Below are 25,565 nucleotides of genomic sequence, written 5' to 3'. Positions count from 1 at the left end.
ACGTTTATAATTCATAATCAAACAAAGCTTCCACGTATCCCTTCTGCACGCGAACCTGCATATATTTACTATGGCTCATATGTGTAGCGTGTGAACGTAACAGAGCGCAGAAGCTGACTGAGGTTTAATGGCCTGGCTGTATTTATTAACACGTCGATTTAATTGCCAAATGATATTGTTAAATATTTGAGGTGTACACAGTTTGAAATTGCATTAAATATACGGTCTTATAAAACAACAAAGAAAGCGCCTTAATAAGAGAAGTGTTGTTAGTAGTTTCAGATAACTTCATTAGCGTTATAAATACGCCTGAAACTGACTTATAAGTCATGTGGTCTGTTTAGGGAAATTTGGTCCCGCCATCTAGTTTTTTTCTTAATTTTTTATTATAATTCTAATTATGAACTATATATTCCTATTTTTGGCATGTTAAGGCATATATCATATCACACAGACCTTCTATACTTTTTTTCAACCACCTCAGTCTCTAGTCTGTAAGCATTGTAAGGAAATAACTTATTCTTTCACGAAGGCAACAACAACTATCATGATAATGTCACCAGTTCACAAGTGTTGACTTCAACACGTAGCCAAAACTAAATCCTATGCCATGTCGAACCAAAATAATTAGCAAGGAAGCTTTATTGCAAGCAGTATCAAAATATTTTAAAAATAGCAAAATGGCGAGGCCATATTTAACAGGGCTAACCGCAAGTGTGTTGAAGAAGAATGTTTCCTTGTAGACTTGGCAAGTTTCATGTGTTTCATCAATGTGAGTTCATCTTTAAAGTAAGAAAACTCAGTACCTGTGAGTTTACTAATAGATGTCCGTAAATTAACAAATTTCTTTGTATTTGTTTGTAACTGTATTCTTTTTAAAGCTTGGACTATAATTTACAATTCTTAAAGAACAATAATATCAGAATTATCATATTAGCATAATACAGGTGTGACCAGATAAAAGGAAAGCTAATTGCTTCCATGGCTATAGATACCTATGTCGGATGTCTGGGCAATTTTCTGTGTGACCACGTGTCAGATGGTGGATGATCGGGCCAATAAATGTTGTGAATCTGACTGCTGTGACGAAACGCTTAGATTGACTGAGAACATGACCAATTTGCCAGGCAAAAGTAAACGGTTTCCCTGAGCACGGTGAACATATTATAGCAATCGCCGAGCATTGCGTTCGGTAATCGAAGATGGCTGATAAATGTCGGATGAGGAAGTATTAAAAATTTTGATGTGTTTACATGTTTCACAAATCCGAATTTTCTGTACTTGAACCAAATTTTCGTTTGGAAACCAGTTTCCAGAAAAAATTTTTAATATTATAAATACAGATACTGAAACTTTGTATAACACTTGGTTATAGATATTTTTAAATATATTAAATACATTTTTCGAAATAATACTGACTATTCCTAACGAAAATTGGCGCATATAATTTAATTTTAATTGTGGTTTAATTCGAGCATATTTTCTTATCATTGAAAACATAAATAATTATTCAATAATTGAACCTTTTTTCATTATGCTATTCAGGGAATTGTTTACAAGCGAACTATTCAAGATATTGGGACAACACAAAGAATAAATGTCAGGGTAAGAATCCGAAGCCAGTATTACTGCGAATACTATTTTGTAGTGATACAGTTGTTTTCATGTAAATGTACAAATTTTCAAATATTGGTAATTTTACATGAATATTTCTGATACATTTACAAAAAAAATACAATTCTGCTCAGTGCAACTATTACGATGAAAAGATAGGAACTGAAACATTTCGTGGACTCTATTATGAATTTGGTAAAAGAATACTCAGTTTGCTATACCGCACGAGAAAACCTCACTTGCTTATTGGCTTCTAAATGGCGAGACATCTAAACTAGGCAGCATATGACTTCATACTTCTTTGGATTATACTCGGAAGAGTACATTGAGCGAGTCACCCCCATGGTCGTCTCTACAATCTGTCTCGATCGTCCGAATGGTACGAGAACTCCTCGGTGCCTTTCCAAAGACAATAAGTCATTGTCTGGGGAGTAACACATTTCCGCGTTCTTACTCATCTGATTTTCTTTCATAATGGGGCTCTGAATTACAAGAAGTACATTGAGGTAGTGCTCCAAGAGGATGTGATCTCATTTTATCTAGGATAATGCACGGGCTTTTGCATTGTTGATACTTTCTGCGTCTCCATTGCAAGGGCCATTGCGTTGCTTGATATTTTTAAAGTCTTTGTTTTTTTTTATTCGATGTGTGGCCTCCAGCTCTACAAAAGTGTTTTGCATGCAGACTGCCGTAGCAAAGTACGGATACAATAGTTTATTTCAAATAATAAAAAAAATTAAGCATAAAAGTCAATCTGAATTTGAACCTACAAACTTTGGCTGCGATAATAGTAACAAACAATTGGTCACATACATGTGCACAACTTTGAGTGAAGCGCTTCAAAAGACTGGTGAAATTCCTTTGAGTTGGAGCTCAGCGCCAAGTTATTTTTTTCTTCAAAAATAGGAAATTTGGCTATTAAGATATAACACTGAGAGCATGGACAGTGGTTATTTAACAGAACAAGGATCTTCAGCTATTGAAAAACCTTTTACTGCCGTAAACAGATTTAATTTTAATATTTGTGGGTAACAACACGTTCACAAGATTTTTTTTAAATTTGGGTGTTATAATAAATTTTTTCAGTGATATAATTATTGAACATTCATAATTTTAGCGATGGTTAAAGAAAATTTTGAAAAAAAAAAAATTCATCCGCATGCTTATAGTTCCACCTTTAATACTTTCTCCACATTTGCAATAAACTTGTACTTCAACCACAAATTTAGAATCTTTGGGTAGCTCTTCTAAATGTATTCAAATTACTTTTTGTAATAAAAATGCACTTAAATTTCAGTGATCGAATTGCAAATTCCCTGTAATGGTTCTTAGTAACACCTTAAAGTTCAAGTTGAGTAACCAAACAAAACATTACCTGGAATATATTATTATTATGCTTATAATTTGAGTAAATACTTGTAGTAGAAACTGTTTGGCTATATCTCGTAAAAACTAATTTACTGGAGTTTACACTTTCCGCAGAGAAGCCGCGTTATGTAATGTTTTTGTAACTGGAACAGAAATAACGTAAAAATTCATATATTTATAAATTTTTACATTTACATGTAAACCACTGAATTTTTATGAAATAGTGTTGACAGTAACACCTTGTTCGGATTCTTATCGAGACATATAAGCTTTTGGCTGTTACAGTATCTCCACTAGTTAAAGATATTTGTAAACCGTTCCCTGAATAGTTATCCACTATCAACTGGGCACATAATAAGTATGATACAACAAAATAAAATCCAATTATTTTATATTCGATTATACTTTACATCGTTAATATAATGCTTGGATTTTAAATAAATAAAAATATAAATATATGCGTTAATTTTCAACAGAAATACACTGAAATATCTGGAAAAAAAGTATTTCATATATGCAAAACTAACCATACAAATTCACAATATATGTACTGTGGTGTTACAAACTACTCTTAACAACTGGTTCGAAGTGCAGTAAATGTGATGTTGAGTGTGCGCATGAAGGGAACGGAACGGCCTGTTGCAGGGGGACCTGTTTAGCGGGCTGAACGACGGCCTGCTGACGCGCGCCGAGGCGCTGGCCGCCGTGGACATCGGCAAGCACCAGAACAGCTCGCCGCCGGTGCTGCCGCAGCTCAAGCACGACATGATGTATCACCCCGGCATGGGCGGGCCGCACCCGGTCCCCAACGCTCGCCCGCACCAGGTGACCAGGAGCCCCTTGCCAAGTACTTAGGGGCGAGACCAGCATGGTTACAACCGGGGAACTCCCTATACTTTTGATGTAGTAGAAGAACCGGGAATTTAAAATCGATTCCCGTTCTTTCTGAACTTTCGGGACTCGACATCGACAGCGCTAAGGTTCCTTTCATTTGTTACTCTCCTCTGGCGAGGCGAGTGAGTCTGCTGCGCCTCTGGCCTGTTTCACACATATGCGGTTCCATCCGGTTCTGTTCGTTTTCGGTTATTTTTCGATCGCTGCCGACAAGTACCTATTAGAAACAGCAGAGCACAGAATTTTCCATCAACTCGAACCGGTTACTACAGGTTTCTGCGTGGTACGAACACGTGTCCAAGGAACAGAGAGTAATCAACGCGTATACAAACGCGCTTTTCAGTTTTTTTTTTCCTGATAGCGAGTGGATATCTATTTTTTGAAAGTGTCGCAGTTTTTCTGAGAAATATGTGCCGTTTACCTGAAGCTGATATGGATCGTTTGATTTCTGCAGTGCTGTGGAACAAAACATGTGAAAAATATAACGATAAATTTAAGACGCAGGAAGCATGGGAGACGTTTGTATTACAATTTTCAAGGACTTTGATGAATTTGACGTCACTAAACAAATGGAATTCGGTAGGAATTGAAAAATTCATTTTTATGGAATATGAGATGTAGTACATTAGGACACTTGGTAAATTCGCCGCGATTTTGAGGAAATTTAATATTATCCGTGTGAGAACCGTGTATGTGTGACGGGTTTCATTCGTTTTCGGTTGTAACCGAACCGAATGGAACCGCATATGTATGAAACAGGCCTTAGTTGCCAATCGGTGTTCAAACTGCTGTTTGTGTGCCTGTGGTTGTTGCGCCAAAATCGTTATAACTATATTTTTTCTTTAAGGTTTGTTCTGAAGAGAATATTTTTTTAAGTTAATAATTATTTAATTATGCATGCGTTAAAATAAATATTTGGTTAATTTTTTTCCCCCACTAAAGTTAAAGATAGAGATTTATACTGATATTAAAGTGATTTTTTCACGTTAGTAGATAATGTTTGCAGTAAAAAAAGTAACAAAAATGTTTATATTTTAACTTTTTGCCCCAAAAACTGGTTAAATAATTCAAAATTATATATAACTACCTTAGTCACCGACTGCTGCACCATTAATTTAAAAAAAGCTACCTAGTTACTTATAGTACCGGGAATTCTCGGTTTCGCTAAAGACTAGTATGAAAATTTCCCGGTTCTGAAACTACCCCTCTAGTAACTAGCAACTAGATGTGACACCCACTAGTAACAAGCAACTAGATGGGACATCCACTAGTAACAAGCAACCATATGGGACACCCTCTAGTAACTAGCAACTAGATGGGACACCCACTAGTAACAAGCAACTAGATGGGACATCCACTAGTAACAAGCAAATATATGGGACACCCTCTAGTAACTAGCAACTAGATGGGACACCCACTAGTAACAAGCAACTAGATGGGACATCCACTAGTAACAAGCAACTAGATGAGACACCCTCTAGTAACTAGCAACTAGATGGGAAACCCACTAGTAACTAGCTACTGGAGGGGGCAGACGAGGCTTGTGCCCCGGGCGCCGGAATTTTGGGGGGGGGGGGGGGCCGCTAAACTGGCAGAGAATTTTTTTCTCTATCTATATTGTAATATCGTAAAGTTAAAAGGCATATAATTATTTTAGGGCAGATTAACTGAATTATTTGTATTGAATGGTACACACATGTTCATCGCCAGATATTTAAAATCTCGTTTTTTTTTTTTGCGCGCTATCCAACTTGCAATGTTATAAAATTTCAGTAATTACAAATAAATATATTTATTTGCTATCTAGGTCGAATCAAAAAATTTGAAAATAGTTTAGTGGGATTAATATGTGGTGACGATATAAGGTTTCGTCGGGAAAAGTTTTGGTTTGGTCGGTCCAAAAAATGGGGATTGGGGGCATCTAGGTGAGTTCTTGCCCCGGGTGGAAGCTAGTCTAGTTACGTCCCTGCAAGTTTTGTCATGTAACGAAAAAAAAAATAGCAATGCCTACTTACCTATCATCAGAACTTCATTTTCTGTCTGTCATGCGTAATTTCAATATCAATTGCAAAACCTTAATCAGTAGTAAAAATAATCTACCGAGCGAAGCGAGGTGTTAACAATCAAATAGACCTTTTGACATTAATTTGTATGCATGACTGTGAATTTGTCCAACGATAATTGTTGAACCACTGAGTGGATTTAGTTGAAATTTGGTGGGTATCTATGTATAGCCAACTGAATGTTTTATTTCGTCATTAAGTAAAAACAGGTAGAAGAATTTTTAAATGTATTTAATAAATACACAAATAACCTTCAATATCACACGCATTTCTATGATTTCCTGTTTGGAAACTGAAGAGGAATTTGTCATTGATAATTATGATACTATATGCCTCAAAGCGAACAAAACTTAGCAATTAAATATAAATGATTTGAATACCCTACTCTCCATTCACCGCTTATCAAGGGGAATAAAGGGGGCAAGGTAACTCGAGATGTAAAAAAAATAGGTTCATTTATGACAAATTTAATATGATGTCTAAAGAAGCCAAACATTATACAACAAATGATATGTAACTACAAACTTGACTCGATTACAGCTCATATGCAAAATGATAAACAAAGAGAGCACAGCAACAGTTAACATTTAGAGCTCTCCGAATAGAATCAACCAATATTACAATATTTTATTTACTCACCATCCACAATTGGTGCAACATTAACTAAGGGTAAGGGGCTGGAGAGCGGTATCACAGGCCACACCACTGCCATAACATCACAGAGGTTTGTCAACATTACCTCAAAACCTAATCCACTGCTAGAATACACACCCTTCAAGATAAGAACTATGCCAGCATAAATCTGAACACCCAATACTACAGTTACCACTTTTTCTATTAACTTCCAAAGGTTCATAGTGTGAATACAAATATATATATATATATAATATATATAAAATATAATATCTCATTAAATATTACTTAAATATATATCCCTAAGTGCCCATATTATTTATTTCCTTACGAAAGCACTGTTCACTTCCATTTGGTATGAAATTTTTTTTTATCACAGAGCTAAATGATATATATCATTAAGCTACATTAAACCATTATAGTGGCTTATATCATTAGAGTACTAATAATGAAGGGACTACTATTTATGGCCTTTCAATATAGACTTAGTTGGGGCATAAGAATAACAAGACACTGACTATTGTTTATAATTGGCTGAGAACCAATATGTATTAAAATAACAGTCTCTTTTTATTAACGACACTTTCTCTAATACGATATCAATCATAAATCATCACATCATAAATTGTATAAGTTTATTTGCCAAACAAGCCAACCTGTGCTACCTCAAAAATGCACATTTCTCCTATAATGTCACCGACATGCACAAATTCTAAAACATTTCGGTTGAGTAAATTTAGTTAATAGCATTAAGTGTAGTTTTGGCAGTGCGCCAAAAAATTCATATATTAATCACAGGCTTTCTAACAGTAAAATTCCAGCGACATAATTAAACTAATAAAATCTTCGAGGCTGTCTGCAAGGCATTAAACGGCTCGTTGTGTATGAGACTTAAGTCAATTAATGCAATCACTGACTTGCTCGCCCAGGAATAAAGGTTTTAAGGAAAATTACAGTGACCACAGCCTGAAAATTCTTCGTTAGCTCTTTTCCGTCCTCCAGCACAGCAGCAGGAAACCAATCCATGCACCTCCAACATGACCGCTAATATTTCAGAGCAACACGAAACCCAGGAACACAGTACTATAGACCGCATCCCGCACAAAAATTTACAGTAATCCAACCTCAGAATTACAGGCTTCGTTGAAAAAAAGTAAATTAGCTACCTCTATATTATTCGAGAAAAACGAAGTTCCTCTCATACAACGAACACCCATCGACTACACTGTCTTCTAAAACGGTAAAATCTTTGTCGTCACCATGACGAGTAAAATTGCATTAGAATTCCACAAAAGTAGTATATAAATGGCGGTCCTGGCACAGGTTTTAGGCTGTGGAGCTGGAGCCGGGTCAAAGACCAATTGCTCTGACGTCACGGCGGCCATCTTGGACTCAAAAATTCCTCAAAATTCCTCAAAAAAATGACTCAAAATGACCCAAAAATTACCGTTTTGAGGAAAAATATGTTGTTTTCTTCCTCAAAAATTCAAAAATTAAGATTTCGAAAAACCTCAAAAGTCTTTTGCCTTAGAAAGAACAGAAAATCCTAAAACAGGCTTAAGCATCCATGCCTACAGCCTCCGATAAGCCTCTGACGTCATCTAGGATTAGGACGTCACCGTTGCAATTTCCGTTTCAGCCGCCATCTTGAAAATCTTTATTTATTATCCGGATTTAATGAAAAAAAATTTAAATTTATAAAAAATTCAAATAATAAAATTTGAATAAATATTTAAAAATCATACACTTTCGACATGGAGCTCGGAGTCCTCTGTTCGCACCAGGTGAGGGCAAAAAAAATGGCATCCAATCCTTCCCTCATGGTCGCTGCAGGCAGACAGACCTCCACCAATTTTTTTCAAAGTATATATTTTGTCACCTAGTATGACGTCATGTACATCATCTTGAAAAACCGTAATTTAAAGTTAGAAATTCGGAAAAAAATTTAATAATCTTTTGAAAAATTAATCAATCGACTTACATAATAAAAATTTAATCAAATATTACTTAAAAAAAACACTGTTCCACCTATTGTTACGTCAGCCATTTTGTAAAATCATTATTATTTAGTTAGAAATTCGGGAAAAATTCGAAAATTCATCATAAAATTCACTTATTAAAGTATTGATTGATTATATTGATTCCTGTTCTTGGTTAGATCCCAGGACGATGCAAAAAAAATAATTTTATGTAAAAAATTATAATTTCAATAAATCATGATCCAAGTCCTACAAGAGGCTTAAAATCATATAGTACCATCATCCTATAAACCATTACGACCGCCATATTATATATTTGTATGTATTTACATATAAATTCGGCAAAAATTCCAAAATTCACCTAAAAAAATCACACAGTACTTTACATATTGAATCGATATTTGTTTCGATCTATGGACGAAAATAAAAATATATTTAATTTAAATACCAGAAAAGTGTCAGGTTCGAGAAATAAAACACCGCAAGCTATTTTAGAAACATAATATTTATTACATAATTTCTATTCTACTACAGGATCACTTGCTAAAGCCAGCAATCTTATAAACATTTAGCCCTGCATAGGCGCAAAATGACTAATTCTCAGCTCCAATCGATTTATACTAGACATAGACCAACCAGAAACTTTACTAACATAGTCCTCCTATACTTGACAGAATTTCTGGATACCATGTTTAACAGTTTGCTTCACATCGTCAGAACTGTAAATTACTGCAGCCGATGTCTTGAATACACACTTCTTCACTATGGCTTTCCATATATACAGTCCAACCACAAGTTATATTTCAAAGGTCCGTTTGTTGCTACGTCATCAGTAAGCTGATTGATTATATTCTGTCTGATATCGTCAAGAAAATTACAAATGTCTTTCGACTCACTAAACGTATTTAGATAATAGAATTTCAATGTTCCACGAAATGCAGACTGCGCCAAGTAGAAGCCATTATCATTCACCTGTAGAGCACTGATCACAGTCTTAGGATTAGTTCCATGACCAGATGCCATAGCAATCGGTTGCTGCGCATCTGATTTTTGCATGTACGCTTTCGAGTCTCCAATCTAAAGCATGAAGTCGAAATTTCTGGAAGTAGTTCAGCAGTAAGCGCACGGACTTCTCCTTTACACTTTTTCGTATTTCGTTGCATATTATCAATTCGAGTAAACCATTCATGACACTCATCACAGCGAAACTTCATGCGAGAAGGATTATTCTTACAATTACTCCTCTCATGTCTCCGTACATCATGAGAAAATTCAAACGTCATATCGCAGTAGCTGCAAATATACCACGGTGATGAAGACGAGCCTTTCAGACCTGATCCAGATGTCGATATTACTACAATTGTACCATTAACAGGCATACTCTTATGCACATCAATCATTCGCTGTTGTATAGAAACCTTTATTTTCTGCCGCGCAACAGGTCCTTTGCATGTCTCCAAGTATTGCTGCAATTTAGCATTTCTTGGAAATTGCATGAGACATTTCTCACAGCCAAACATTTCCTTAAGCTTAACTTCTAGGTCGCAAGAGTGTTACAATTTAGTTTGACAGAACTTCTCGTTGGATTATTTAAATTTAGTTTATAGAAATAAACTTGGGCGAAATATTTTTCCAAAAATATTTCGGTGACCTCGATCCCTGTTATGCACCATAAATTCCCATCAAAGATTGGCGGTTCTATCCAAATATTTATAACGTAAGCACTAAGTAATAAGCAAATTGTGGTTCAGAACAAAATTTTATGTTTTATGTAGTTTAGTATTCAGCCTCTGAGCAAAAAAAAATGTAATTTAACATCTCACCATCAAATGTAGCTTTTTAGTTATTTCGCGATGAACTTGGTATAGCGAAGAGGTGCAGTGTGAAAAGACACTGTACTCGAATTCCGAAGAACTCGGTTTCAAATTATTGTCCACCCACCATCAATTCCCGAAATCACTATTGGAAACTTGCTTGAGTCGTGTTAGAGTAGAGTTCAGCTTCTAATGATCCTGCAACCGAAGAAATGTTTTTGTGAAAAAAAAAAAAAATGATGATGGTAGATGTGCCCAAAAAAATACCTTACTTAAGGGTGTGTCTATGTCGGTGAGACGGGTTGATAAGTGCGACGCTCACTGTTGCTTCTAGCATGATGTCGCCTCTGGACTGGCGCGCAGTCATCTCGTCGTGCATAGAGCAAATATGACGGTTGAGCTATCACAATAACAATATATGCGGAGAAATAACGATAAAGAGGTAATAAAAGTCCCTTGAATGCTTTAAAGAATCTGTATCGGTTGTTTCATGCCTACAAATTGTTTTGAAAGTACGCGTTTCAGCCATTTCACGCGTATAGAATACAGCGTCAAAATGAAATATGCAAACATAAATACTTGTCCACCCTTAGCGTCTTATTTATTCTTTTTTTTGTAAAATGACACCACTCGGAGATCATGAGCAGTTTTCAAGCCCCGTCATGTGCCTTAAGGTTCGACGTGTTGATGAGATGCGTTGATCGTAACGACAGAAGCCGTCTGTCATCTCGGGTGGCGCGGACGTCCGTGGCTATCGACCGCCATCGTGCGGAGCTATTCTCGGGCCCAAACTCCCGGAGGGGCCTCGCGTGTGTCACGTGGTGTCCCCCAGGAGACAGCACGAGGGGCAGCCCCCTCCCTGCCCGACCCCGGGTAACGAGGTAATCGACAGCAGGGGCGCACCTCCCTCCGACATGATTCAGCCTCCGGGCACCGCCGCCGCCACGCGCGTCCCAACGGCCACATATCTCATCATTAGCCGCCCCCGCGAGCTGCTCTAAAGTGGTCATTTGAAGGATGGAGTACAACAATTTCGGCGCAGGGGTGGACGTCGAGGGATGAGGGTGGTCGTGGTCCAGATGGGATGGCGCCTACTCGTCCCGCAGGTTCATTTGTCCGGCCATGTCCTTCCCGAGGAAACCCGCGCGGCCTCGCACGACCAGGAGGACGTCTCTCTCCCCCCCCCCCCCCCTGCGCGGTCGAGCGAACATGGCGCGTAGCAGATATAACGGGCGGTCACATGAGTGCACGTCTTCTTTCCTATAATTGTGTGTTATTAATGAGCATCTCCATCGTTTGTCCTGAAATAATTTATCCTAAACTTAGGAAAAACGACTTTAGGAAAAAACATTTTTACGAAAAACTACTTTAAGACAAACGACGGCATAGGATCGATAAATATTAACTCTCAGTTTTAGGACAGACGATTTTAGGACAAACACTTTAGGACAAACGGTGGTATTGTGTCTATAAATATTTACTCCAAGGTTTAGGACAAACGATTTTAGGGCAAACGATATGAATACAAACGGTTTAGGACATCTATTTCAGTACAAACGACTTTAGGAAAAACGACGTTATATGGTCGATAAAGTTTTACACTCATTTGTAGGGCAAACGAGAGTAGGAAAAACGATACTAGAACAAACAACTTTAGGACAAAATATTTTAGGATAAACGACGCAAACCCGGTCGTGTCACATGCGTTACTCCACGGTTACTAAGCCAAGCTGATTTTTTTTTCCCTTAGCCGTTAGTTTTGAGCCATGTCAAATCGTTTCAACGCGTTGTTTTAATGAATAACTCAAGAAAATGTTGAAATCTTTTTTTACAAGAAAATATGCATTAAGTATAAATAATAAAAATACAATTTTGTATAAAACGTTTTTTCCTCAAAACATTTTGACAAGTAAAATAAATTTTAAACACAACAATAAATAAATCAATTTAATGCCACTTAGAAAAGATGAAATAAAAAACTGAGTCAATGTTAATTTTTTAAATATTCTCATACCAAATATTCAAGTCAAATTACCATTTGATTATATTTACATTAAATATTCCAATACATTATTTAAACCAGTTTTTTTTGTTCCTTAATTTTAGTTTTAGTCTAAAGATCTCTTAATTTTCCACTATGTTTAAAGAATAAATGTATATAAAATAAAAATAACACATACAGCCAAAAATTAATATAGAAACAATCAAAACATCTAGAGTCAGAAAAACCAGAAAATTCTACAATGTTCAGCCATATTAAAATCAAAATCAATTAGATGTTTTGCGAGAACTAATAAATATTTCATTGTTTTGAATGTTATTTAAATGTCACTGATTCAACATACCCAGTGTTTTACTAAGGTAACGATGAACTAGACGTCCGAATAACTAATTTCCCGAAAAAAAAAAAAAATAACAAACACAACATTTTTTTGCGACAATTTTTTTTATGAAATAGACTTTACTTTACCCAACCATTTAATTGCACAAAGAAGAAAAAAAACGGATTATTTGGACATCAGATTCAAATCTTTGAATCTTAGATGTCATAGGGGAAAAAGAATATGGGTAATTATCTGGTCTTTAACTTCTGCAAATTTTAACAAAATGATCATTAATGTTACAACCCCTACAAATGTTGGCTAAAGTTTTTAAGTCCTCATAACGGAGCAAAACCAATTAAAGTCTTTTTGAAAGTCAGTGAGATTTTTAATGCCGAGAAAGAGTCTTGTATTTAGTACATTCATTTACATAGCTCTTTTTTCTCATGAAGAAAAATTTATGTCTAAGATATTTCAACATCAAGTAGTATATAAATGAGGGCCCTACGCCTGGCTTCTGCAGGAGCCGGAGGAGCCACTCACCATCTTGGATTTTGACATCACGATGGCCATATTTGATGATCTTGATTTTAATATTTGACCTTGACTTTCAAAAGTTACAAACATTTGCCAAAATTTTCCCTCAACTCGCCAAAACCCGCCAAAAAAAATTATCAGTTTTATTGGGGGAAAAAAATCCGTCAAAAAATCTAAAAAATTTGAAAAATAATTTTTTTTTTCTACTACGAGGGAAATATAGCCATTTGAGGGAAAATTTACCGTTTAAGTCCCCAAAAACGCTAATGGCTTGAAAATTCCTAAAAAGCTGCTTAAGATTTCTAAAAGCAAGATGCCATAAGCCACCGAGGACATGATCTTGACAATTGGGCTGATATTGCCACCATTTTGAATTATGACGTAACTGTTGCAAACATCGTTACGCCTGCAATCTTGAAAAACCGTTTTATTTATGTTAGAAAATCAAGAAAAACTTTAAAATTAATAAAAAATTTAACTATTAAAATATAATTTAATATTTCTTAAACCACCTTTGCACATTTCGTTACAGTCACCATATTTAATTTTAGATACGTTGTGCATTCCGTTACACCCGCCATCTAGGTCGTGTATGACGTCATCGTGGCGCATTTCGTTACGGCAACCATCTTGTATTCTAGAACGTTGTAATTTTCAATATGACCACCGTTATGAAATTACGTATTTTTTATGCTGAAATATCGGAAACAATTGTAAAATTTAAAACAAATATTAATAAAAAAATGAAATAAAACACTCCGCCATCTCGGATTATGACGTCATGACTGCCATATAGAAGATCCGTAAATATTTAACTAGAACATCAGAAAAAAAATTATAAAAACATCAATTATCAAATATTTTTTTTTTTCAAAATATTATTTAACAAACGCACTTACATCATGGAGTCCACGGTTCAAAACCATTGAGAGAATTTAAAAAAAAAATGACAATATTTCCTTTCTCCACGGAAGCCACCGACAAATTGACCTCTCACCACTAATGTCAAGACATATATATTGCCTCTGACGTCACTTCACCCATTTGTTTTCGTTTGCTAGAGTGAACTGCCACACATGTTAGTTTAATTTGACTCACTAGAGGGCTGTTATCATTTATAATTACGATGGCGCCCACTATCTTAAAATTTGAGTGCCATCTTGGAAATTTGTAATTATTTAGCTGTATATTCGGAAAAAATGTTTAAATTCATTTGAAAAATCTGCATCTAATATACTGATTTATTCAAACAATAGCTGTTTTTTTTGGTTACTTGATCTATGCAATAAATGTTCATTTTATGTAAAAAAAACTCTTATTTAATAAAATACAGTATAAAGTCCTATAGGAGTCTTAAATTCCTCTACCAGCCTCTAGTAAGCCGATGAGGACATTTGGACCACCATCTTGAAAATTTGTAATTTAAAACTATAAATTTGAAATAAAATTATAAAATTATCAAAACAATAACTTATTAATTTATTATTTGATCGATGTATTTCCATAGTTCGATTCTTGGTCGATACAAAAAAATTAAATATCACATAAATTTTACATAAGATTAACAGTTTCGATAAAAACAATATTTTTTTACAAATACAATTTATTAAGTTCTATCTATACTACTACAGAAATTGCGAAAGTTATAAATCTTATAAACATTTGATACTGCATCGGCTTTAACTGACTAATCCTTAGCTCCAATCGGTGTACTGAAGAAAGAGTTCAGCCAATTCTTGTGGTTACACAGTCTTTTTCTTCCCAACAGAGTTTATTGATATTATGTTTAACAGACTGCTCACAACGTTGAAATTGTAAATGGGAGTATTCACTGTCTTGAATACACACTTCTTCACGTTGTCCTCAAATGTACAGGGTTTGCCATAGACACAGTCCAACCACAAGTTATATTTTAAAGGTCCACATTTTGCTGATTCATCAGTAAGGTGATTGATGATGTTCTGACTGACATAGTACAAATGTATTTCGAATCAATTAACGTATTTAGATAATAATAGTCATTCAACGTTCAACAAATTATAGATTTCGCCAAATGAAATCCGTTATCATTAACTTGTAATGCACCGAACACAGTCTCATGTCCAGCCTTATCGCATGTTGTTGCTGGACATATTTTATTCTCCTTGCACTCATACGAGTCTCCAATAGAAAACGAGGAGTCAAATCGTCTGCAGAGAGTTCAACTGTAGGCATACGCACTTCACCTCTGCATTTTTCGCATGTTGTCGCAAACTTTCATTACGTGTAAACCAAAAATGGCACTCATTTCAGCGAAACATCGTACGAGAAGGATTCTTCATGCATTTTCTCTGCTCATTTCTTCGTAAATCGTGGTAAAATAAAATGACAATGCACAGTAGCTAGTGCAAGAAGACGAAACTTTCAGACCCTTATCGGATACTGAGACACCTATATGAAGTAATTCTAATTCCAGGTGTATTCTTAGGCGAATCAATCAATCTTTTTATAGCTAAAACTTTACTTTCTGCCATGCAGCATGACCTCTGCATGTCTTCATTGCGTTTATATATGATCTTTTCTGGTAAACTGCTTAATGACATTTCTCACAGCCAAACAATTTGCAAAGAGGATTCTTAACACATATTCTCTTCTCGTGTCATCAAACTTTACTGTTGTTTAAGAGAATCTGGTCACAGTAACAATATCGATGCTCGATAATTTTTGTCGAATCTCCAGCCATCGAAGGCAAAAAGTGGTTCATCGTGGTATCCTCTGCAGCCAGCACTGCAATAATTAAAGTCTCTGCTGCTGGTGGTGGAACCACACCAGCTGAAGTCTCCTCTAGTGTTGTCGTCGACGTTGCCAACGAGATCTGTGCCACCATCGTCGACTCTGACGTCAGGGTTCCCGTAGACGATGGTTTAACTTCAATCGAGTTCAAAGTTAAAGACAATAAAGATGCCATCGAGTTTACATGAAGAGATAATTACTTGACTTAGGCACCATATCAGACAAACTAGGTGATCCTTACACTGCCGCAGCCAGTAACAAACTGAAAGTCCCACCGTCTGGGAACTCGCCTATATAAACGCAACCGGTCGAATATTATGCTTATTAAACAATAACCAATTAAAATTATACTCAAGTCAAAGCAACATTTATAAAAGAAGTACACTAAATAAAGGTAGCAGGCCTATATTTGACAGCAAATTCGACCAAAGGAATGGGTTCGCAGTAGTGTTCATATATATTTCCTACGCCAGGCTGCAGGATGAGGATTTAGTGTATGTACGCGTTCTTTAATTTGTGACGTCACGGCGGCCATCTTGGCTCAGAAATTTTTAGTTCAACCATTTTGTTTTCTAGAACTATCCGCCCTTTTGAATAATGATGTAACTGTTTTAATTTTTGTTAGGCCCGCTATCTTGAAAATCAGTAATTATGCTAGAGAATCAGAATAGAATTAAAATGAATAAAAATGTATTTTAAAAAATTTAAAAATTTATTATTTACCAATACCGTTGCAATTTTCGTTATAGTCGCCAGTAGTATATAAAAGTGGCTCCGGGGACAGGGTTCAGGGTGTGGTGCCTGTGGTGTCGACCACAATCTTGGATTGTGACATCACTGTGGACATCTTGGATGACATTGACGTTGAAATTTTACCTTTGACCGTGACCTTTACCTTAAAAATTTGCCAAATTTTGCCAAAATTTACCAAAATTTCCAGTATTTTGGAAAGAAATTAAGCCACAAAAACTTTTAAAATTTTATAATTCAAAAATTAGGATTTCGAAAAACCTCAAAAGTCTTTTAGTTTTAGAAAGAAAACAAAATGCTGAACGAGGCTAAAAGTCATAAGAGATAGCCGCTTTTAGTTGCCGAGGTCATGACCTTGGAAATTAGGATGCCATGGCAACCATTTTGAATTATGACATCACTTTTGCAATTTCTGTTACGGCCGCCATCTTGAAAATCTTTATTTGCTATCCAATTATAATGAAAAAAATATAAATTTTATTTTAAAAATTTAATTAATTATTTATTAATAAAAAAATATTTTTTAAACAAATAACGTCATGGAACTCAGAATCCTCAGTTCGAAAGCGGTGAGGGCAAAACATAAAAATATGGCGATTGATCCTTCCTCCACGGAAGCTGCCGGCAGACTGACCTCCCACCACTTATGTCAAGGTATATATATTGTCAGTTAGTATGACGATTTGACCGCCATCTTGAAAATCCGTCAATTAAATGCTAGAAATACGGACAATTTTTAAATATACATAAAAAAATAATTAAATTAAAAAAAATAATTAAATTAAAAAAAATGTATAAAACACTTATGCACTTTTCGTTATAGCCAACATTTTGAAGAGAAAAAAACATCATTTGAATGCTAGAAATTTGGAAAAGAAAAAGAAAAATGACAATAAAAATTTATTAATAAAATTTTAACATAATAATATTTTTAAAAACGCACTTACGCCTTGAAGTCCTCGATTCGAACCCAGTAATAGCAAAAATAAAAAAAAATGTCAATAGATCCTTCTTCCACGGAAGCCACCTGCAGACTGACGTCCCAACACCAATACCAATTTTTATTTTTTTTCCTAACCTAACTAAAACTAAGTGTATTTGGGAGGGGTCCGGGTTAGGGAGGGACCTAAGTGCGTCTCAGGCCGAAGCCTATACGCCTTAGTCATGCTGGGATTAGCCATGCAAGGAGAGGGTCGCATGCATCGTGTGCTAGGAGGGGATTGGCCAGCCATGGCAGCGATTGGCGCCATGACTAACTCCCCTCACTCTTAACTCTAGACTAAACTACTAGATTAGTTGGGCCCAGGTAAAACCTGCATAGACACAGGGAAAACCCTGGGCACTTTCATGCGGGATGCCAAATTTCATGCATTAATTTCAGGCAGGTTCAATACGGGAGAAAGAAGGATGGTTCAGGAAGAAGATTTGGTCAGAGCAGAAAGAGTCTACCGTGCGGGGTTTGGGCGCTTGGACTTAATGTCCGCATTGATTGTTGTTCTGCAGTTCTGGATCTTCTGACCAGGGACGCAAGCGCCCCTGGTGGTGGCTGGCCACACCGGGCCACCCACTCCGCCTCCAGTAGCACCTAAACTAAAATAAGAAAATTAGAACACCTTACTTACTAAACATACACAAACAAAACATATTTCACTATGTGTACGCTCTGCTAGTGCGGAGCGTAGGCCACATTATTTAAGATATTTTAAAGCTAATAACTTAATATGAATTAAACTTTTTTATTTTTGGTATTTTATTTGATTTTTTTTTTGTTTTTATTATTTTTAATTTTTCTCTCTTAGCCTAATATATTATATTACTTTATTTAGTATCTTAATATCTACGCACTTAAATATAGTGGTAGAACTGCCAACATATAAAGTCACAGGCGAATGGGAACAGAGCACTCGTATTATTGTTTTAAATATTCAAAATTTTAAGTAGCCATGCCCTGCAGCAGTGGTACCCATCGGAAAGCAGCATGCCACTCGTATTGGCATCCCCAGCTCGATCGGTGTTTATTTGCACTAACTATCCGGGCAAACACGTATCACAGGACCAGGGCCGGAACTAGGAGATTCGTTAAGGGGGCAAAGCTTAATTTGCCGCCCCCTCCTTACCAACATTATAAAATACCCTTTATCGTTAGAAGCGGTGGTTTAAATGATACCATTCACTTATACATAATGGAAACTTTTAGGTATTTATAAAGTACACCAATTGGAAAACTAATACAATTACATTTTTTATTATATTGAAATAGACTGTTATCAAAGTACTGTTTATTGTTTGCACAACAGTGAAAATTAATGTCTTACCAATAAGTTTATTAAGTACTAAAATTACATAAGGAACATGTTATTCTGAATTAAGTATAATATTGTATTCATAACTATACAAAGAAATTCAATTCAAAATTTAATTTTTCGAGCATGATTAGCTGCAAAAGTGTCAATAATATCGAAATTTATCAAAGCAGTTCAATAGATATAATACTTAGATTTGTTAATCTCTGCTGGCCCATCGTGCTTCTCAAATAGCTTTTAATAAGTTTAAGTTTACTAAAACTTCTTTCACCTGACGCAATTGTAACTGGAAGAGTGAGAAACATTTTCAGAGCAGTACTAATGTTAGAATGTAGCCTCTTCCAGTTTATTTTTGTAGATAAGGCTCAACATTGTTGATGCTGTAGCATCTTTTAATTCATAGTCTACTGTTAATGCATGGTGCTTAAAACTTTCAATTTCAAATACGAATTCTTCTTTGTTAAGATATTCACTGTGTTTCCTAATTCTGCTGCTTCGACTTTTAAATCTTCTACTTCCATTTTATAAATTTGAACACCACTTAAAAATCCAAACATATTGTTAATGTTCTCCAAAGCCTTAAACCAGTTACTCAGTTCCATAATTAATCTGTCAATGACTTCCAACATTACTTGATGTCAGTTTTTGGACATACGCCATTACTAAGCACTTTTTCTGTAGAAGAAAACTAAAAAATAAAATAAATAAGTAAAAATTACCAAAAGACAAAACGCACAAATTAAGCAAACAATTGCTGTTGTCAACAGGATATAAACACCACAAAATATTCCGTATCAGGAATATGGTCAACAAACAAAGAAAAACAAAGAAAAATGTACTAAGAGAACGAAAAAACCCCACAAATGATGACGACACAAAAAAATTGAACCCAAAAAAATTCAGCACAATGGTTGAAACGAGACAAAAACACGACAAAACGAAAAGACGAAACAAACACAATAGTTTTCCAAAACAGAATAGAACGATAAAAACCCCACAAATGATGACAGCACATAAATATTGAACCCAAAAAAATTCAGCACAACAGTTGAAACGAGACAATAACACGACAAAACGAAAAGACGAAACAAACACAATATTTTTTCTAAAACAGAAACAAGCGACGTTTCGGGAACTGCTATCTGCTCCCGTCCTCAAGCAGCGACGCACATGGTACGAAAATACAGGTGCGACTGTGTAGGGGCTGGAAAAATGAGGGTATTTATCAGAGAAAGGGCTACATCTTGCTCAGCCAAGTGATCACCCGCGCAACGGGTCCTTGAGATGCCAGCTCTCATCGCAGTGGTTTTACTTACTCCAGACCACGAATTATGGTAATACTTTTTTCTTAGAGTGAAGTAACGCATTTGAAGTACGAATATATTTACAAATTATGCATAATCAAGTTAAATAGAATTTCTTTATTTCTTGGCTAACTTATTGGTTGCGATATGTACCTACACTTTCAAAACTTTTTTTAATGACTAGTTTCATTTTGTTTTAGTGAACCACTGTTAATATTTTGCCGCCCCCTAATATTTGCCGCCCGGGGCACATGCCCCCCATGCCCCCCCTTAGTTCCGGCCCTGCACAGGACACGACTTCTACCACTAATTTTAAATTATATCGTCGCGACGCACCACAGGTCTACCATGCCCGGCAGCAAGCAGCATGCCACTCGTATCGGCCTCCCCAGCTCGATCGGTGTTTACTTTCACTGAATGCGAGGGCAGAGGGCAGGTTCAATGCAGTACGACACTCTTTGTCGCTACGTTTGGTAGCCTAACTATTTATTATTGTAATTAAGTATAAATTAACTTGAAGTTACATTTTAATTCACGAGTAGTATTTTCATTGGCCGGACGAGTCGGCCAACCACAGCGCAGCTACGTGGGGCCTGTGAGCCAGGATTGAAACCGGCATTTTATATTTCCGATGCAAATCCGGATCTTTGTCGCCAAGGGAGGAAGTAAACGGATTTTCACTTAATTTACATTTATCATAGAATTTCTGAGTAGTCCTAACATAATAATCCTTTAATAATTCGAGTTTTAGCTCCCTATGCATGGCCCTGACGGGACAATACACAGGTGCTTCAGTCGCGATACGAATGCTCTTGTTCTGTATTCTCTGTAGCTTTTTCAGATGGGATTCTGCTGCTGTTGCCCACACTGGTGCCGCATAGGTAATAATGGGTTTAATTAGCGCGTTATATATGGTTAATCCGTTTTTAACTGAGCTACCTCGTCGTCGACTCATGACTGGCTAGAGTGTCATTAATCTCGTGAATGCCGCCTTTCTTTTTGCTTCTATATGGTCGTGCCATAGTAATTTACGATCCATATGTACGCCTAAATATTTTACTACGTTTTTGTGCGGTATTTCTGCATTGAATAGCGTTAATTGCGGCCTATTTTCTAGTGGCGGAAGATGTTTCCGCGTAAAAACAATGGCTTCGGACTTTGTAGGATTAACTTTAATTCGCCATTTAGTGCACCAATTTTCTAGTGAGTTTAACGCAGTTTGAAGCCTTTCTGTTGCAAGATTTAAGTTGCGTGACCTACTAAACAATACTGTATCGTCGGCTTATAGGCCAAACTGTACTAGGCGATGCTCAGGTTTAGGCATGTCGTGTATGTAAATGTTAAATAAAACGGGCCCCAGTATGCTACCTTGCGGAACGCCTGCTCTGATTCCTTTCTCGTCTGACAGTGCCCCCTCTGTAGTGACTCTGAACGAGCGATTGGCTAAATACGAGGCTAATAATTTTATATAGCAGTCGGGGAAATCGGCTTGGTATAGTTTATAGATTAAGCCTGCGTGGAAGACTCTATCAAAAGCTTTCTCTACATCTAGAAACGTTGCTACATTATAACTGTTCCATGTAAACGCTGTTACTATTTCTTCCGTCATGCGTACTAGTTGTTGCGTAGTGGAATGCGCGCTGCGAAATCCGAATTGTTCATTCGGCAATATGTTGCGTTCTTTAATATGAGTATTGAGTCGTTGCAAAATTATGTACTCAGCTACCTTTGACATTATACTTAGTAAGCTAATTGGCCGATAGTTTTGTGGCATTGTTTTATCTTTACCAGGCTTATGAAATACCATTACGTTGGCCTGTTTCCATTGTGAAGGGAAATATTGTAATTTAAACATGGCATTTATTAATTCAGCTAAGTACTCTAAAATTTCATCAGGCAGTTTCTTAAGGACAACTGCCTGTATGCCATCTATTCCCGGAGCTTTACGCGGTTTCATACGTTTAATAGCCTGCTTAACTTCCTGCGATTGAGTTAGATAAGGCTCTGAAGTTAAAGGCTGATTTAGTTTTATTCTTAATTCCCTATATATCATTGCATTAAATATTGGGTCGCAGGGCTCGATATTAAGTTTAAATGCTTCTTCTAATGTGTCCGCGAATGCCTGTGCTTTATCTATTGGTGTATAAGCGACTCCAGTATGGGTTTGTAATGGAGGAATTTTATCTGTCTTGTGGAGGAACCGCTTTGTCATACTCCAGGTGCTACCATCTTGCACCCGGAGCTGGGAGACTTTCGCCTCCCATTGGCTGTCCCTCCACAGAGTTATCTCATCGGAAATTATTCTTTGTAATTCATTAATACGTGCTTTAATGTCACGCTGTCTACGCCTAGTATGTTCGCGCCTTAGTCTACTTTTCTGTGATATTAAGTCCCTTATGTATGCCGGCAGCTCTCCCTGCTTAAACTTAACCTCCTTTTCTGGGATGCACGAGTTTATTGCAGTTTGTATATTTACTGTGAGTTCTGTTACTGCTGTTTCAATACTTTCTTTAGTTTCTAGGTTGGCAGCATCGGCTGCGGGCACGTTATCTAATAGATGCGTCTGAAAGCCTCGCCAGTCAGCTTTTTTATAGTCTTTGATTTTTCTCGGCGGATTGGTGTCAGTGTCCGCGTCATCGAATATTAAATGTACTGGGAAGTGGTCAGACGACATTTCATGGACGACTCTGAGTTCGAATCCCGTTTGGACTCTCTTATTTAAAACGATATCTAGTATGTCGGGGGTTTGCCTTAGTGCTCCGCTATCGTGTGTGGGCTCTGAGGGAGCATAAACTTGATAATTTTTATTAGACTCATGCCGTTGCAGCAGGAAGCCATTGGCTGTGTTGCTCCGACAGTTCCAATCCTTATGCTTGGCATTAATATCGCCAACTGCTAAAAATGCAGGAGCTGAGCCATATAATATGTCCAGCTCATTCAAAGTGAGAGACCTACCCGGCCGTGCATACATGGAAATAAGTACTATGTGTTGGTTGTTGATTTTAATATTTATTGCAACAGTTTCTAATTCATTAAATGCAGGTAAATAAAATTCTGTGTGCCTAATGCTTCTGTGGACCACTAAGGCCACCCCTCCACTTCTGGTGTCACGGTCGCGCCTGTAAACATTATAGTTTGATATCGTTAATCTATTTGTTGGTATTAGGTGAGTCTCATTGATGGCCGCGATTTTAATCTTATATTTTAGTAAATGATCTGTAAACTCGATTATTTTGTTTCTAATTCCTCGTGCATTCCAGTAGAGGATGGTACCTAAACTACTGTCTACGGGATTAGTGTTCGCGACAGGACCTAAATTAGGGGTGTGCGGCATTGAAGCTGGCCGCTAGTGTCTGCACGAAGCCCATGGTGGCTTGTATCTTTTCCTCAAGGGACATGGCCGCGTCGCACCAGATGGCCATGAGTTGGCACATTGGCTCAAGGGCCTGGGACAGGTTTGGGTCCTCAATAAATGTTTTGGACTGGCCCACGACCTTTAGAAATGCCTTAGGGTCGGGACCTGGCTTACGAGTGGAGCTGGGCTGCAGCGGAGCAGTTGGCAACACTGCAGGCGCTGACTCGATCTGCATTCCAGTGTCCTCGTGCTCGTGATTCACCCGGGGCGCCACTGGGATTGGCTTCGTGCGTGGTGCGATGGGGGGAGTGGGGGCGGGGTGCTGCGGGGCAGGCTGTACCTGCCTTGGAGCAGGCTGTTCCTCCGGGGCCCTCTTCCCCTTTCCATTTTTATGTCCCGAATGGTGTTTTTTCGGGGCTCTCTGGGGCTGTGGCTGCCCTCTGGGCCTCCAAGAGTTGGCCACAACAGGGTATTCCAACTCGTACCTGTCGTCCAGCACCGAGTACTGGTTGGGGCTCTGCCACTGTTGAGGAGCAGGGCAGCTGGGGCCGCGCCATACCTGTCTGGGGGGCTGGGGCTGGTAGCTGGGCGAGCCAGCTTGTTGTGACTGAAAGTGTGTTTGCGCCGCAGCTGCAGCTCGCTTGTTTTCGCGAATTGCACGCTTTGACTGCAGCTCCCTTTCCTTGCGTTCCTCCTGCGGGAGATAGCACCAGTTTTCACGCTTGTAAGCCTGGCACCCTCTGTAGTTGGCGCAGTGCGGGCCCTTGCAGCTCGCGCACTTTGCCTTGTTCCTGTCCCCTCCCTCGGGGCAATTCTCTGTTTTATGGCCCTTGCTGCACCAGCGGCACACAGGAGATGCTCTGCAGCCTTTCGTGGGATGCCCAAAACGCTGGCAGTTGCCACACTGCATGGGACCTTTCGGGTGGCGGTAGTCCTCGACACGAATGCTGAGGTTACAGAATGTTTTTATGGCGTAAATCCTCTCTGAGTTTACGGCCTTCGGGAGCTCGACCACAAGTTTATTTATTGGGCGCCTGGTTTGCCTGTTGCATAGGAACCAGAAGTTCTGTACGGGCAGGCCCATTTTTACGAACTCTGCCTGGATAAATTCTTTGTCGATGCTGCTGCGCACCCGACAAAAGACGAATTTATTAAGGATCTCGTCTGGCTGCAGTAGAACAGAATGCTGCACACCTGCCTGCTCTAATGCCTGTACTGCACGATGGTAGTCCTCTATCGTGGCAGTGTGGATCATTAATTGATCGTGGCCTCGACTTACGCACGTCCATGTCATATGAAGAGCTGCGTCCAGTGCAGCTTTGATGACCGGGTAGCTGTGGCCTTGGTCTACAAACACAAACAGGGGTTTTACCTGTACTTTCTTTGCCTGAGGGGCAGGGTTCTGTGGCGCAGGGATCGTGCCTGTATTTGCACTCGCAGTCGGCTGCCTGGCTGAGGCGCCACCCTGTCGCCGCGGTTGTTTACGCGCACGCTCAGCGTGCTGGCGCGTGATGGCGGGGTTGGTGAGGGGGGGACGCAGCCTGTCGCGGTTTTCCCCTCTTTTCACCTTCTTGCTCGAGACAGTGATGAATCCGTCATCGCTGCTCATCTCTGCCTCGTCCTCACTCGGCAAGGGCACATTAATTCCCTCCATCTGTATCTCTGTACTGTTATCTCTCTGTACAGTAGACATCCTACAACACACTCGCACCCACTGACCAACAAACCTGAAATTAATCAGGGTTTGCGGCTAGGCTGTAGGGGCAGCTACGCCCCGGGCGTTTTGTGTGCTTACACTCTTAGCCTATATTCTCTATACCACCTCTGGCCTGTGTACAAGTACACAGACTATACTAGT

The 25,565-nt window shown here is 38.0% G+C and overlaps 1 protein-coding gene across 1 annotated transcript in view; it reads left to right on the top strand.

Moving 5' to 3' along the window:
- The window catches only part of LOC134529671 (inhibitory POU protein-like), a 134,252-nt gene that overhangs the window by 92,381 nt on the left and 16,306 nt on the right, over positions 1-25,565 (top strand). Inside the window, exon 2 of the mRNA XM_063364010.1 lies at positions 3,628-3,807. Within this exon, the coding sequence (XP_063220080.1) occupies positions 3,628-3,807 (180 nt within the window). The remainder of the gene's footprint in view (positions 1-3,627; positions 3,808-25,565) is intronic.

The sequence above is a fragment of the Bacillus rossius genome, chromosome 1 (genome assembly GCF_032445375.1).
Source record: "Bacillus rossius redtenbacheri isolate Brsri chromosome 1, Brsri_v3, whole genome shotgun sequence".
Lineage (NCBI taxonomy): Eukaryota > Metazoa > Arthropoda > Insecta > Phasmatodea > Bacillidae > Bacillus > Bacillus rossius.
Note: the sequence above shows the minus strand (reverse complement) of the source record. Positions and strands in the feature narration are given on the sequence as shown.